Source organism: Herpailurus yagouaroundi, unplaced genomic scaffold, assembly GCF_014898765.1.
Source record: "Herpailurus yagouaroundi ecotype Mexico unplaced genomic scaffold, PumYag 189, whole genome shotgun sequence".
NCBI classification, from domain to species: domain Eukaryota; kingdom Metazoa; phylum Chordata; class Mammalia; order Carnivora; family Felidae; genus Herpailurus; species Herpailurus yagouaroundi.
In genome coordinates, this window is record NW_024412420.1 from 17688046 (window position 1) to 17705157 (window position 17112).

At 38.3% G+C, this 17112-nt stretch overlaps 1 protein-coding gene across 11 annotated transcripts in view; it reads right to left on the bottom strand.

Moving 5' to 3' along the window:
- GPATCH8 (G-patch domain containing 8) overlaps positions 1-17112 on the bottom strand; it is a 103441-nt gene that overhangs the window by 14091 nt on the left and 72238 nt on the right. For 10 of the 11 annotated variants that reach the window (XM_040497787.1, XM_040497797.1, XM_040497793.1 and 7 more), the window contains 2 exons: positions 10452-10595; positions 7634-7670 (listed from right to left, as the gene is read on the bottom strand). In XM_040497787.1, the coding sequence (XP_040353721.1) occupies positions 7634-7670; positions 10452-10595 (181 nt within the window). The remainder of the gene's footprint in view (positions 1-7633; positions 7671-10451; positions 10596-17112) is intronic. The other variant, XM_040497788.1, reaches the window with a different exon arrangement.

The window sequence follows — 17112 nt, forward strand, 5'->3', positions numbered from 1 at the left end:
GGGGGAGAGAGAGAGAGAGAGAGAGAGAGAGAGAGAGGGAATCCCAAGCAGGCTCCATGCTGCCAGCATAGAGCCTGATGTGGCGCTCGAACCCAGGAAGTTGTGAGATCATGACCTGGGCTGAAACCAAGAGCTGGACACTTAACAGACTGAGCCACCCAGGTGCTCCTAAAAAGTAATTTTTATAAAGGCAAAAGTCCCTAATTCAGAGTCAGGTTTTCCAGAGTTGGTTATTTTAGTCCATGGAAAAGCCTGGCTCATTTGCAACTAAATGCTCATATGAAATTCTGTGTCCTGTACTTTTACTTTCCTCTTAAATTCTAAAGAGGAACACAACTTCAGGTAACTTCTTCAAGGTGAGAACAGAGGAGCAACATACTTGCCTGTCAAAGAAGAGACAGAGCTCGGGGTGCCTGGCTGGCTCAGTCGGTTTAATGTCCGACTTCACCTCAGGTCATGATTGCATGGTTCGTGGGTTCTGGCCCCACATCGGGCTCTGTGCTGACAGCTCAGAGCCTGGAGCCTGCTTCGGATTGTGTCTCCCTCTCTCCTTGCCCCTCCCTGACTCATTCTCTGTGTCTCTGTCTCTCAAAAATAAATACATGTTAAAAAAAAAAGTTTTCTTTTCATGTTTATTATTATTATTATTATTTTTTTAGAGAGAGAGTGAGACAGAGCATGAGCAGGGAAGGGGCAGAGAGACAGGGGAGACACAGAGTCCAAAGCAGGCTCCAGGCTCTGAGCTGTCATCACAGAGCCCCAATGCGGGACTCAAACTCACAGACTGTGAGATCATAACCTGAGCTGAAGTCGGACACTCAACCGACTGAGCCACCTAGGTGCCCCCTCCCCCAATTTTTTTTAAATGAAGAGACAGAGCTTATGCAAGGAAAAATATTTATTGACGTGTCATCAATCCAAAAACTTTTCAAAGGCCACGCAAATTCCATTCCATACGTAAAAATTCAAGTTAGACTACTCCAAACTGGGATACAGTCTGATCTGAGTGGATATAATTAATCATTTAAGCTAACTCCAAAGCTACTATTGTCCTTGTCTCTGAAAATTATAAATTATGCCTTCTGAAGTATTGCTAGTAAATTTGTTTCTTCACTGAACTATTTAAGCTTATTAGTAACAAGTCATATAATACATTTTTCAGCTGGGCAGAACTTCATTCAAGGTAAAGGAGACTGAACCCCATTCAAAATCAAAGGGTTTGAAGATCCTGTTCTGAAAAACCAATGGCATGTTTCCAAAAAAGCATATACATTTGTGGCATAGAACACAGTGGCCATTTCTTTCTCACTGATTCTCAATCACATGGTAGCTGTAGTTTCCATTAAATTTCCCAAAGACCAATATAGGGAGAGACCTTAAGAAACAATCCAGCGCTTGAAATACCCACCCACATAACCATGTTCTTTGTGCTAAAGACCACTTCAATGTAAAGGACATTCCAGTTCTTTTTTTTTTTTTTTAATTTTTTTTAACGTTTATTTATTTTTGAGACAGAGACAGAGCATGAACGGGGGAGGGGCAGAGAGAGAGGGAGACACAGAATCTGAAACAGGCTCCAGGTTCTGAGCCATCAGCCCAGAGCCTGACGCGGGGCTCGAACTCACGGACCACGAGATCGTGACCTGGCTGAAGTCGGACGCTCAACCGACTGCGCCAACCAGGCGCCCCCGGACATTCCAGTTCTTAAAACGCAGCTTAAATAGCACTGTGTTGGCAGCAAAATATCTACTCCACGATTACCCAACTCTGCAAATTCCTGCACCACTACCCAACTCTGAACAAATTAAACCAGAGAATTGAGAATCTGGTAAATCTTACCAGATTTTTAATGTGAGTGATAAATTTGCCCACACTATCAATAATGTGGAGTGTGACTAGAAAGGAGTGGAATGGCGTTTGACCTGGGAATGAATGAGACAAAGATACATCTGCACATAATTTTCCCTAATAACAAAATAAGCTTTTGAATTAATAAAATATTTGTTATCTTTTGGTACTACTCTTTTCTAACAAAAACTGATGCTAGAAGTTTATATTTGGGTATATTCTACTAGGAATATATCTGATTATTCTTTTTCTCAAGTATTTTAAATCTTTTATCTCAATTTAAAGAAACATGCTATTATTTCCAGATGAAGGGAATTTCAGACATCAAAAAACAGGCAGAGTATTTCCTACTGCCACTAACAATCCTATGTTCTAATATTTACTGAACTCTCAAGAGGAAACCTGATTTTGTCTCTGTAGGGTCAAAAGACTGTCCACGGTTTCTTCTCACCAACAACAACCCTCCTCTCCCAGAACAGACTAAAGCTTAGTCTTTGTAACTAACCCTGCAATGCACATACAGTTGTCTATGGCACAAGAGATGCTCAATAACTTATTTCAGTTTTAAAATAAATCGGGAGAAGGAACACATCTAAATACTTCATGTATTATCTGTTGCTAATGAACAGTGACAGGGAATAGTAAAGAAACTGTACTGCAATCTCTTTTTCTAAGTATAATCGACCTTTTTTTTTTTTTTTTTTAAAGTAAATCTCCACACCCATATGGGGCTCAAACTCACAACCCCAAGATCAAGAGTTGCACGCTCCACCAAGTGAGCCAGCCAGGTGTCCCTAATTCGGCTTTCTCTGAACCTCAACCACTTTCTTTCCCCTATGTCAACAATCCTGCATACCCCAAATCCATAGCCTCTTCTCCCCACCATTTCCTGCCTCTCTTTCACAACACAACATTAATCTCCTCTCCCTTCCCAAACTGGAGTAATCACACTCTAGCTATTACGTGGCCAGGTTACCTGGGTGCAAGTCTTGGTGTTTGATGCTTCTGAATGAGACCATCCAGAACATCACCATGTGGTGAAGAAGGAAAAGTACCAGGAAAGAACACAGAAAGCCTCAGCATTCAACTACTCAGGGAAGGAAGATTACAGTTGAATGGTTAAGGAAACCAAGTTACTGGACATTGGATGTAAAGTCTTTCTTTTTAGCACATGTTTATCAGTAAGTGATGAAAATAAATTTTATTCAGTAACAGAGAAAACTAAACATTAATGCCGACTATAGATACTGAAAAAAATCAGAGGGAAATACAGAAGTAGTCATTCTTTTTGCTAAGAGTAGTCCTAATTAGTCATTTATGACAATACTTATCATTTGGTGAATATCAAATTAATACGTCATAAAATTATTGTTAAATACTTGCTTTGGTATTTTCAGAAGTCAGCAAAAAGCCTTCAAAGTGTGGTATATTTTTACAGTACCAAGCTGTGCCTGCTGTAACATGTTTTTTTCACATACATGTATGTATATGTACATACAGTCACCATCACCAAAATTTAAGCTGGATGAGATTAGAAAAATAATTTTATTGAGATACAATTCACATAGCATAAAATTCACCCATTTAAAGTGTAAAATTTGGTGGGTTTATCAGAGCTATGCAATCATCATTACTAATTTTAGTTAGAACATTTCCATTACCCTCTAAAGAAACTCCATGCTCATGAGCAGTCACTCCCTATTACTCCTTTCTACACAGTCCCTGGAAACCTAATATATGTTCTCTATAGATATGATTATTCTAGACTTTCCATGTAAATAAAATCATGCAATATGGGGGTCTTTGCGACTGGTTTCTTTCACTTCGCGTAATATTTTCAAGACTTGTGCATGTTGTGTTTATCACTAAGTCATTCCTTTTTATTGCTAAATAACATTCCATGGTATGGATATACCACATTTTGTTTGTCCATTCATCAGTTGTTGGATATATGCACTGTTTCCACTTCTGGGGTACTATTAATAACGCTGCTATGAACAATCTTATGCAAATTTTTGTGTGGACACATATTTTCATTTTTCAAGGGTATACACTGGTCATATGGTAACTCTATATTTAACATTTTGAGGAACTGCCAAACTGTTTCCCAGAGGGGCTACACCATTTTACAATTCCACTAGCAATGTAGGAGTAATCCAGTTTTTCCATCTCCTCTCCAACATATGTTACGATGTCTTTTTAACTTTGGCCATCCTAATATGTGTGAAGTGGTAAACTACTGTGGTTTTGTGGATAATGAGTTTTAAATATAACTATATAGGGGTGCCTGGCTGGCTCAGTTGGTTAAACATCCACCTCTTGATTTCAGCTCCAGTCATGTTCTCACAGTTCATGAGTTCAAGCTCTACACTGGGTTCTGCTCTGACAGTGTGGAGCCTGCTTGGGATTCTCTCTCTTCCTCTTTCTCTGTCCCTCCCCTGCTCGCATTTGCTCTTCCTCTCAACATAAATGAATCAAAACTTAAAAAAAATAGATACAACTATATAGCCCTCAAAATCATATCTGGAGGCAAAGGTTTCACCTCTTTGTAAAATTTAAAGGAGCATAATTCATAAGAACTGCTTAGGCCTAAAGCAAATGCAATAGCAGCATCTCAGTTCAGAGCTCTCTTTTCAGGACTGTCACTCACAGACTATCATTATTTCTTAGGTTGCTTTACCTTTTCAGACTCCAACAGAACATACGGCCTCATATATGAATCTCCACCACAATGTATCACTGTAATAAATGTAAATGTGCAGGGCCAGAAAACAGGTTGAAAACTGCAGAACATAAGGTAGAATCATTTTAATTCATATTGGGAATGTGTATCAAAATGAAGAACAGAGTTAGAAATTCCCAGGAAGAGAATACAGAGTTTACCAGCAAATGAAGTTCCCAAAGGGTCTGTTTAGGGTTACCCCTGCCTGCTCACAAAAGCAGATGGTTTCCCTAAACAGAAACGAGAATTTTCTAAGGTTAACTAGATTGTGATAGCTGGATTTAAGAAGTCTATTCCCAACAAGAGCAGAGACGGTGAGTACATAAGATTCAACAAGTGTACAGACTCAAAACATGCTCAGTTTTTGGAGGACTAGCCAAATAATGTCATTCTTTTATTAAGCAAAACAGTTCCAAAGAAAATAACACACACAGCAGTAACAAACTTTGATCTTTCTGCTACAGGTTACTAAAATAAAACTACAATGTCTCAAGTTCTTAGGATGCATTCCTCTTCATATCTGCTTTGCTTCTCTAGGCATAATCTCTTCTGAAGCTAATTATGCTGTTTAAGTCAACATCTACAAAGCTTTGGGATTCATAAATACTTTACGGCTTTCCTAATCTATTTCACCTGTTTATAATAATCAATTTACAGTTTTCTAAGGATAAACACTCCAGAAACACATGAAATATAGATTATACGTGTAGATTATCTTCAGTATCTAAGTGGTTTCGCTTCTATTATTATTATTATTATTATTATTATTATTATTATTATATTATTATTATTTTCAAAGTAAGTTCTATGCCCCAATGTGGGGCTTGAACTCACAACACTGAGATCAAGAGGTGCATGCTCCACTGGCTGACCTGGCCAGGCACCCCCGTGGTTACACTTCTTTTAGAAGAGTTCAGTTTCTTTTGTATTTTAGCCCTAAAATTATTTCTCTCTTATTTACTTTTTATTGCCTTTTAAACATTTCCATTTATGTTTCCCTTGCAATGAGTATCAAAGTAGCACTGAAGAAAGGGAACCCAGTCTGAAGCTCCTCAAACCTGTAGTGGCTTGCCAGAGGTCCAATTGGTTTTGATGTGCTTATTGTCCTGATGCCCCGTGTGCCAAGCACACAGAGGAGCAAATACAGTAGAATATCTTGAGGGGCAAAACTACAACAGTAAGCAGTGCAACTCCAAGTGGAGAGTGGCCAGTCCAAATCTGAATGAAGGCCATGTGAAGTCCAAAGATGATCATTCCTTCCATCACCAAGGAATTTCTCAGAAAATACTTCAACAAAGAACCTATTTCATTTCTGAGTCATGAGGAAAACTAAGCCTTCTATTCCTTGGTAATACCAGATATACACAACAGTCAACGAAAAGTAAGCAATACTGCCCCAAAATAATTGTAACAGTTTAGACAGAGTTAACTAAATCACGCAGTCACAGATCCCATCGTGTACAATTCAGAACAGAGCAGTCATCGAGGGGTACTTACTATAGGCTTCATCTGTTTTAGTTCAGCTATTTAAAGCTCATAAAACCACTATTTTTACTGTTGAAACAGACCTTGGTATTAAATGAAACTTCAGTCTTTTCAAGAAACGTAAAAGGGGTTTTCACACTGAAGCTATTTTAGCCGGTTGAAAGCATTCTTTCCTCTGACCAAGACACTGATTCTTTCTAAAAAGAATTTCTCAAAGCTGCTAATTTATATGTACCAGATTTTGATAAACTGGACGCGACTACTGCAGATGGCTTTGAAACTGCAAAGAAGTTGGACCCAACACTTAAAGATGAATAAGGAGGCAGCTTTTCAATGTGCTGCTTCTCCATTGTCAATTAGAGCCGTGTGTGTAGAGAGAAAAGGAAGGTCTGGGCCTGGGTCACAAACTCAAATGTTTAGAAGGATTTGGCAGTTAATATAGTGAATCACACAGGTTGATGTAAGAGACATCTAATTGAAGAGTAAGCATGTGACTTTCTAAAGAGATAGCAACTATTCAGCTTTAGCCAACTGTTATGTTGAAATGCAGGCCCAATGTTCTCAGGTATTTCAATTTTTCAAGATAAGACAAAGCCTGAATTATATAAAATCTCATTTTTAAAAGACAGAGAACCAATCAAAATTAAATGGGAAAAATCTAACGCTACAAAGACCAGACAAAATACATCTGTGGGACAATTTATGACCTCTGGTTTATGTATTGGAGGCTGGTGAAGAGGACCCTTAGTGGCACAAATAAAAGAGAGTAAGATTGGGAGAATCCTGACTAGGTAGCAAGGCACCAAAGAAAGCAAAACAATAACAAAAAAAAACAGTGTTAAAATAAGGTACTATTATTACTGTGTTGCTACAAATTGACTTCTGGGAAACAATGTTCTTTGTAGTTTGAAATTTAGGCCCTCTGAAAAGCTCAAGAAAATGGTTTCCATGATCATATCCACTAGTAGACATGTTTTTAGCTATGCAAAATAATCAAAGATGCAAGGAGGTAGAGATGAAAAATGTTTAGTTTCAAAGTAACCTTAACTGTACTGTAATTAAGCCAAGAGGGATAGAAGATGGATACTAATGTTTATTAAGCTCTGAGGCATATTAGGACTAACTTACATAAAAAGGAATCACAGATTGGGCTAGCTTTTGAAGAATGGAGAGGACTACCCTTCAAAATGTATTGAAATTATCACCTTAAAATGAGAGTTAAACTGCTGAAAAGAGCCAAAATGTCTAATTAGCTTTTTCATCTTTAAAAAAGCTGGGTCTTCATATTTGCAGGTTAGTGACTTTCTTCACAAAAATCTTGGAAATTTTGAGAAAAACTAGTGAATAGGGAGAGGCACATAACAACCCCCCAAAATCACCACAAAACGTGGGTGACCACACAGCCCTTTTTTGAGAGATTATTTGTGCTTAATAAAGATAAGGGCGTGTTCAGAATCCTGTCTATACCACTAGTTTTACCACTAACAGGATAGATTATTTCTCTGGAAATTTTAATAGTAAAAATTTGATGGAAGATGCAAACTAGGGATTACTAATATAGGGGTTGAATGTACTTACCTAATATCTCAGATTCATAATAATCCTGTGTGCCTTCCTGGAAGACAAGACAGGGTGTCTTTATGATTTTAGAGCATGAATTTGGAAAATGGTAGCTCCATTTGTATGGTAAGTTCATGTCCATCAAAGAGGAATGAAAAACAGGACATAGCTCCTCTTAGGGGTTATTTAGCTGTGTTGTACCAAGGGCGATTAAAGGCTCTTTAGAAATTCTAAGTAAAGGGAAGAGAACTATAAAAAAATTTAGTACTGTGCACTTTTTTGTTTATATATTTATAGCATTGTTTCAAGATTCTACTCTATCTGCACTAAGAGGGCAGTATAAAGAAAGATGAAAAAGCCTATGTTTCAACCAAATACAGAACACTCCGCCAAAACCAAAGAAAACAACAAACTCACACTACATTCATTCTTTTTTTAATGCCTAAGATGGGCTTTTGAGCATGGTGAAGAAACAGGCTCACATGCATTCATTAACCATACCAGCTAAAGATTTCTTCCCAGACCAAGGACTGCAGACATTTTTCTATGTTAATGGAGAAAGGTAGTCCATAAGTTCCTTATAAGAAACCTTAATTTTGTATTTTCATTTTTAAATGAAATGATAATCTAAAAAATATGAGTATTTGGGATCATCTAGATGAGCACTTTACAAATGTTTATAACATAACTAGGGACTTAAAATGACAGTGATTTGTTTGTACTAAGGAAAGGCCAAATGATTTTGCAATATCATATGTCTTTGAAAGTTTTTCAGTAGTCTTAATAGAACAGGGTTTCTCAACCTCAGCACTATTGACATTTTGGGCCAGGTATTCTGTGTTGCAAGGAGCTTTCCTGTGCATTGTAGGATATTTAGAAGCACCTCTACCCACTACATGCCAGTAGCACCATCTTCCTAATTGTGGCAATCAACAATGTCAAGTGTTCCCTAGAGGACAAAACTCCCCATGTGGAAAACCACTGCAACAGAGAGACATGGAGAGAGAATGAAGTCATCCCAAGGTGCACAGAACAGACATGTCAAATTCAAATGAACCAGAGCTGTAACAATTACTACTACTCTCAAGTTGAAAGCAGCATCACTAAAACATTATCATCCCTCACATTAATGCTGTCGATGTGAATTTCACTAGTCTGCATATCTGCTCAGATTTCATTTGTAATTCTGTTGCTTGGATAGAATATTTTCGCTTAAAAAGCAATCTAAACATTGCTCAAGTCTGAATTATACTTTTCCTGGTTTATTTTTTTTCTAATAGAAACTTCACTCAAGAGACTTCTCATCAACTAAAAATGTAACCTTTCTAAATGTCCTTTTGGTGCCTAAAGTTTCTTCTGGAGTCCTAATTTATCAGACAACTCTTTTTTTTTTTTTTTTTAAAGTACGCTTTAAGCCCAACGTGGGGCCTGAACTCACGACCCTGAGATCAAGAGTCACATGCTCCACCGACTGAGCCAGCCAGGCGCCCCATCACAGACAATTTTGTCCCCCGTAGACAATTCTTAATTGAAGAAATTTTTAGAGCCCAAAAAGGTGGTTGTGTGTTTAGATGCTACAAGTCTTTCTCAATTCCATAAAAAATAACCCCCAAATTTGAATTATGTATACACTGAGAAGGCAGAAAAATTACTGGATAAGCAATATTTGCTGTTGTAACTCTTTCTTGACAGATGTTTCTTTGAAAAAGTAACTCCAGTATATATCTTGTCCATATATATCCTCTCTATATTTCTCTTCTTCAAATTAAGCAGACCTTGATAATACACAATGTCCAAAGGTGTATCAAAAGTTCAAAAGCTGTCTTGAATACAATTCTATCAGTGGAAGCATCTTAAATTGGTTAGGTGTGGTTAAACATGAGAGAGATTGTTGCAAAAAAATGTAACAGTTTACAAACTATCCTTGTGCTAGTAAAGCTTAAAGCTTGCTCTTTACTTGTGCACTGAAATCTTATGGCTGGTTGAAAGATGAAGCAAAGGTATTAAAAAAAAAAAGTTGGTTCAACAGATCCACTTAAGACAGCATTCCAGAAATGCTCATAAATCTTACAAGTTTAACAAATACAACTATTATGCCTTCAAAGACCTAGTAAATTCTGCTAAAATCACCCAACATCAAATGGCTCAAAATTATTCAATAAGCCAGAAATTTAAAGATCCATTTCTTTCTTCTAAAATCCCCCCTGGGCCACCTTCTTTATGCCAGTATCTAGTTAGGTACAATTTTATTTTCTAAGTCAGTGAAAGCAAAAAAGACTGCAAAGAAAGTATAATTCACTTTTTAGCAAGCTCTTCAACATGCAGCATCAGAGGTTTTTGTTAAAGTTAGGACAGCATCTAATTCTTTTTCCTTCTCAAGATTTATCTAGTTTCCAAGGTATACCAAATAACAAAATAACTTACTGATAGGAAATAGTAGCCAATAAAGCATGAACTCCTGTATATAGAAGATGAAGCACCCACAGTCTGGGATAACTATTCAAAGTTTAACATGTTCACAAAGAGAGAGAAAGGGAAATAAAACTCCTAGTGATCCTCAGTTGAACTACCAAATTAAATACAAATTCAGAAAATAATCAAAGCCAAAAACTTTATGCAAGATTTATGAAGCTCACAATTCTCTACATAAATTCTTGGAAGAGGGAGGTCTATGTCAGGGCTTGTCACTGAAAAAAAAAGTTAAGTCAGATAGACCTCAGATAAAGACTGGCAGATATAAGAAACCATAGTCACCAAGATTTTTGGGGTACATTTATAAAATTCAATAATTCTAACAAATAAAGTATTGTTTTGCTAGCAAGCAACTATTCCTCACCTGCTTGTGTGCATGATCATAGGAGTTGATGTGGTTGTCAAATTCCTGATGTTTCTGATATTGCTTATCACAGAGTTCACAGTAAAAGTTGGCTCTGAGGTCTTCCAGTGCTTTGGCAATGGCCTTCTCTTTGTCAACATAATCCTGTAAGAACCACAAAATACAAACAAAAAATGAACTTAGAATTTTAAGTGAATGGTATAAAGACGGTTATTTAGCGGTACTAGCAAAAACTAGATGGAACACAAATGGCAATTAGGTGGGTAATTTGTGTGTACTAATAGTTGTCTTCAAATAAATAAACATTCAAAAAGAGTTCCATGTTTGTTTATTTTTGAGAAAGAGTGAGAGACAGAGCGTGAGCAGGAGAGGGGCAGAGAAAGGGAGATGAAAGAGGATCCAAAGCCGGTTCCAGGCTCTGAGCTCTGTCAGCACAGAGCCCGATGCGGGCCTCAAACTCAGGAACCATGAGATCATGACTTGACCCGAAACCAGATGAGTAACTGACTGAACCACCCCAGTGCCCCCCCGCCCCCCCGAAAGAGTTTAATTTTACTTTGCCTTTTGGCATTATGGTGGCATCCCCTATTCCTACCTCTGGCTAAAAAAAAAAACAAAAAACAAAAAACCCCAAGCAACCAGAAATGAGAAACAAACAAAAAAAAATTTTTTTTTTTAACATAAGAAGAACCTTCTTTTATTTATTTATTTATTTTTGAGACAGAGAGAGACAGAGCATGAACAGGGGAGGGGCAGAGAGAGAGGGAGACACAGAATCCGAAGCAGGCTCCAGGCTCCGAGCTGTCAGCACAGAGTCCGACGTGGGGCTCGAACTCACGAACTGTAAGATCATGACCTGAGCCGAAGTCGGACGCTTAACCGACTGAGCCACCCAGGCGCCCCCAAACAAAATTTTTTGAATGTTTATTTTTTGAGAGAGAGAGAGCACAGCAGGGCAGGAGCAGAGAGAGAGGGAGACACAGAATCTGAAGCAGGCTCCAGGCTCTGAGCTGTCAGCAGAGTCAACACGGGGCTCAAACCCATGAACTTCAAGATCATGACCTAAGATGAAGTGGGATGCTTAACCAACTGAACCACCCAGACACCCCCAAAAAGAGTTTACTTTTACTTTGCCTTTTAGCATATGGTGGCATCCCCTACTCCTACCCCTGGCTAAAAAACCCCCCAAACAACCAGAAATAAAAAACACAATTTGTACTGCAGTGTAAGGAACCATAGAAATATCCTCAAAAGAGGCAACAGAGGGGCGGCTGGGTGGCTTAGTCGGTTAAGCGTCCAACTTCGGCTCAGGTCATGATCTCGCAGTTTGTGAGTTCAAGCCCCGCATCAGGTTCTGTGCTGACAGCTTGGAGCCTGGAGCCTGCTTCGGATTCTGTGTCTCCCTCTCTCTCTGCCCCTCCCCTGGTCATGCTCTGTCTCTCTCTCTCTCAAAAATAAATAAATGTTAAAAACAAAAAAAAAGTTAAAAAAAGAGGCAATAGAAAATAAAACAAATCAAATAACTGAAATTGGTATCAGGCTGTGATGGGCAAAGGCTCTCCTTAGGACATGTGGGTAGTGACACAGGAACTTGGGGTTTGAGCAAGATGGGGGAATAGATCACAGAAGCCTCATTAATAAATGAAAGAACCTGTGAGTGGGCTGGAGAGTACTGAAGACCTCTGCATCTTGGCAGAGGGAAAAAAAAAAAAATCCTCTCAGTGGGGCACCTAGGTGGCTCAGTAGGTTAAACATCTGACTCTTGGTTTCTGCTCAGGTCCTGATCTCGCGGTTTTGCAAGTTCAGTCGGTAGAGCATGTGACTTGATCTCAGGGTAGTGAGTTCATGCCCCATGTTGGGCATGAAGCCTACTTAAAACAAAATAAAACAACAAAACATAAACAAAACAAAAAAACCTAGGCAGACTGCAGAAAGAACCAAATAAGAACCGTAAAAAATAAACCAAAAAAATTAATCAGCTACCTAGAGGATGGATGAAAAAAACAGGCCAGACACACCTCAAAAAAGATGCAGTAGGGAAGTGAAAATGTTCTGGAATTAGACTGTAGCAATGGTTGTACAAGCTTATGGAATATACTAAAAGTCACTTTAAAAAGATGAATTTTATAGTATTCAATTTATATGTCAATTTAAAAAAGATGTAGTAGGGGCGCCTGGGTGGCTCAGTCGGTTAAGCGTCCGACTTCAGCTCAGGTCACGATCTCGCGGTCCGTGAGTTCGAGCCCCGCGTCGGGCTCTGGGCTGATGGCTCAGAGCCTGGAGCCTGCTTCCGATTCTGTGTCTCCCTCTGTCTCTGCACCTCCCCCGTTCATGCTCTGTCTCTGTCTCAAAAATAAATAAACATTAAAAAAAAAATTAAAAAAAAAAAGATGTAGTAAACTAAAAGAGGTAGAAGTCAGTTTGAAATTACTTAGAATGAGGTACAGAGACAGATAATATGCAAGAGAGGTTTAGAAGCCACAGAGTATATAGTATTTACACATGTACAAGTGGAATCCCAGAAAAACAGGATAGCATAGATGAGAGAAAAATATTTGAAGATATAAAGGCTGAGAATTTTTCCAAACTAAAGACATAACTCCACAGATACAGGAAGCACAAAGTATACCACACAGGCTAAATAAAAATGTGCACCTAGATACACTGCAATGAAACTACAAAAGGACTAAAGACCATCAAATCCTAAGATACCCAGAAAAAACTTAAAGATTACCCACAATCAGACTGACAGCAGACTCAAAAGCAATGTAAAGTAGAAGACCGTGTGCTTATTAGAGAAAATACATATCACATGTATACCAAATGACCTATTTTTCAGAAGTGATTAAATTAAGGCATCTCCAGATAAAAAAGTTTTACCACCAAGAGATTCATTAAAAAGAACCTTCCTAGGGGCACCTGGGTGGCTCAGTCAGTTGGGCATCCGACTTCAGCTCAGGTCATGATCTCGCGGTTCACAAGTTCGAGCCCTGCATCAGGCTCTGTGCTGACAGCTCAGAGCCTGGAACCTGCTTCGGATTCTGTGTCTCCCTCTCTCTCTGTTCCTCCCCTACTCACACGCCTGTCTCTCTCTCTCAAAAATAAATAAAAAGATTTTTTTTAATAAAAAAAAAAACCCTTCCTAATAAAGCAGTATTTCTGAAATCATAGATTGTAATTCACCAGTAAGTCATGACATTAGTTTAGTAAATTATAGCAGGCACAGAAAAGGAAAAAAACCCCCAAAAAACAGAAAAATACAGAATATAGTTCACATAAGGGTAAATTCTGTCTTGTAAAACTTTTGTTTCAGTTGTAAGTGGTTGCAATATTAAACATATTTAATTATTGAGGGAGGGAGACAGCATGAGCAGGGAAGAGTCACAGTGGGGGGACAGGGAGTGAGAGAATTTTTTTTTTAACTTTATTTTTTAAAATTTACATCCAAATTAGTTAGCATATAGTGCAACAATGATTTCAGTAGTTGATTCCTTAATGCCCCTTACCTATTTAGTTCACCCCCCCTCCACATCCCCTCCAGTAACTCTGTTTGTTCTCCATATTTAGGAGTCTCTTCTGTTTTGTCCCCCTCCGTGTTTTTATACTATTTTTGTTTCCCTTCCCTTATATTCATGTTTTGCCTCTTCAAGTCCTCATATGAGTGAAGTCATATATTTGTCTTTCTCTGACTAATTTCGCTTAGAATACTATCTCCAGTTCCATCCACGTAGTTGCAAATGGCAAGATTTCATTCTTTTTGATTGCTGACTAATACTCCATTGTATATGTATACCACATCTTTATCCATTCATCCACCGATGGACACTTGGGCTCTTTCCATACTTTGGCTATTGTTAATAGTGCTGCTATAAACATGGGGGTGCGTGTGTCCCTTTGAAACAGCACACCTGTATCCCTTGGATAAATACCTAGTAGTGCAATTGCTGGGTCGTAGGGTAGTTCTATTTTTAGTTTTTTGAGGAACCTCCATACTGTTTTCCAGAGTGGCTGCACCAGCTTGCATTCGCACCAACAATGCAAAAAGAGATCCTCTTTCTCTGCATCCTCGCCAACATCTGTTGTGGCCTGAGTTGTTAATGTTAGCCATTCATTCTGACAGGTGTAAGGTGGTATCTCATTGGGGTTTTGATACGCATTTCCGTGATGAGTGATGTTAAGCATTGTTTCATGTGTCGGTTGGCCATCTGGATGTCTTCTTTGGAGAAGTGTCTATTCATGTCTTTTGCCCATTTCTTCATTGGATTATTTGTTTTTTGGGGGTTGAGTTTGGTAAGTTCTTTGTAGATTTTGGGTACTAACCCTTTATCTGATATGTTGTTTACAAATATCTTCTCCCATTCAGTCAGTTGCCTTTTAGTTTTGCTGATTGTTTCCTTCGCTGTGCAGAAGCTTTTTATTCTGATGACGTCCTAGTAGTTTATTTTTGCTTTTGTTTCCCTTGCCTCCAGAGACATGTCAAGTAAGAAGTTGCTGCGGCCAAGATCAAAGAGGTTTTTGCCCGCTTTCTCCTCGAGGATCCTGATGGCTTCCTGTCTTACATTTAGGTCTTTCATCCATTTTGAGTTTATTTTTGTGTATGGTGTAAGAAAGTGGTCCAGGTTCATTCTTCTTCATGTCGCTGTCCAGTTTTCCCAGCACCACTTGCTGAAGAGACTGTCTTTATTTCATTGGATATTCTTTCCCGCCTTATCAAAGATTAGTTGGCCATACGTTTGTGGGTCCATTTCTGGGTTCTCTACTCTGTTCATTGATCTGAGTGTCTGTTCTTATGCCAGTACCATACTGTCTTGATGATTCCAGCTTTGTAGTATAGCTTGAAGTCTGGGATTGTGATGCCTCCTGCTTTGGTTTTCTTTTTCAAGATTGCTTTGGCTATTTAGGGTCTTTTCTGGTTCCACACAAATTTTAGGATTGTTCTAGCTCTGTGAAGACTGCTGGTGTTATTTTGATAGGTAGGGATTGCATTGAATATGTAGATTGCTTTGGGTACTATCGACATTTTAACAATATTTGTTCTTCCCATCCAGGAGCATGGAATCTTTTCCCATTTTTTTGTGTCTTCTTCAATTTCTTTCAGAAGCTTTCTATAGTTTTCAGTGTATAGACTTTCTACCTCTTTGGTTAGATTTATTCCTAGGTATTTTATGGTTTTGGGTGCAACTGTAAATGGGATCGATTCCTTGATTTCTCTTTCTGTTGCTTCATTGTTGGTGAATAGGAATGCAACTCATTTCTGTGCATTGATTGTATATCCTGCAACTTTGCTGAGTTCATGAATCAGTTCTAGCAGTTTTTTGGTGGAATCTTTTGGGTTTTCCATATAGAGTATCATGTCATCTGCAAAGAGTGGAAGTTTGACCTTCTTCTGGCCGATTTGGATGCCTTTCATTTCTTTGTGTTGTCTGGTTGCAGAGGCTAAGATTTCCAATACTATGTTGAATAACAGTGGCAAGAGTGGACATCCTTGTCTTGTTCCTGACCATAGGGGGAAAGCTGTCAGTTTTCCCCGTTGAGGATGATATTAGCGTTGGGTTGTTCATATACGGCTTTTATGATCTCGAGGTATGATCCTTCTATCCCTACTTTCTTGAGGGTTTTTATCAAGAAAGGATGCTGTATTTTGTCAAATGCTTTCTCTGCATCTATTGAGAGGATCATATGGTTTTTGTCCTTTCTTTTATTGGATGTGATGAATCACGTTGATTGTTTTGCGGATATTGAACCAGCCCTGCATCCTAGGTATAAATCCCACTTGGTTGTGGTGAATAATTTTTTTAATGTATTGTTGGATCCGGTTGGCTAGTATCTTGTTGAGGATTTTTGCATGCATGTTCATCAGGGAAATTGGTCTATAGTTATCATTTTTAGTGGGGTGAGAGAGAATATCTTAAGCAGGCTCCACCCTGAGTGTAGAGCCCGAAGCGGGGTCCGATTCCATGACCCTGTGATCATGACCTGAGCCAAAATCAAGAGTCAGACACTCAACCAATCAAGCCACCCAGGCAGCCCTGTATTAAACATGTTTCTAACTGTGGACCTGAATGTCACGGTTTCCTTAAGAATATACTTTAGGGAAAAAGGAAAATGATGCCAGTAAAAAGGTCTGAAATACTGAAAGTAAATGGTAAGCAATAAAAATATATGATATATATACACACACACACAATATATAACAAAAACAAAAAAATATATTATAACAAAAATTATATAAATATATATACATATATATACACACACATAAATTTTTTTTTTCAACATTTATTTATTTTTGGGACAGAGAGAGACAGAGCATGAACGGGGGAGGGGCAGAGAGAGAGGGAGACACAGAATCGGAAACAGGCTCCAGGCTCTGAGCCATCAGCCCAGAGCCTGTACACACACATATATACACATAATAACAAAAACAATACCTAGTTTGCAGGACTGAAAAAGGATAAAAAGCAAAATGCTAGCTGATATAGCCAAATGTAACAGAAGAGGGCATTCAAAGTTTAAATGTTCTCGAGTCCTTCTAATGAGATGGAGTTAACTTTAGACTTTGTTAAATTAAGCATAATTTAAACTCCCAAGGGTAATTATTAGAAGAACAGAAATAGTGAAGGGAAAAAAATAAGAAAACTTCAATTTTATAAAGGTAAGA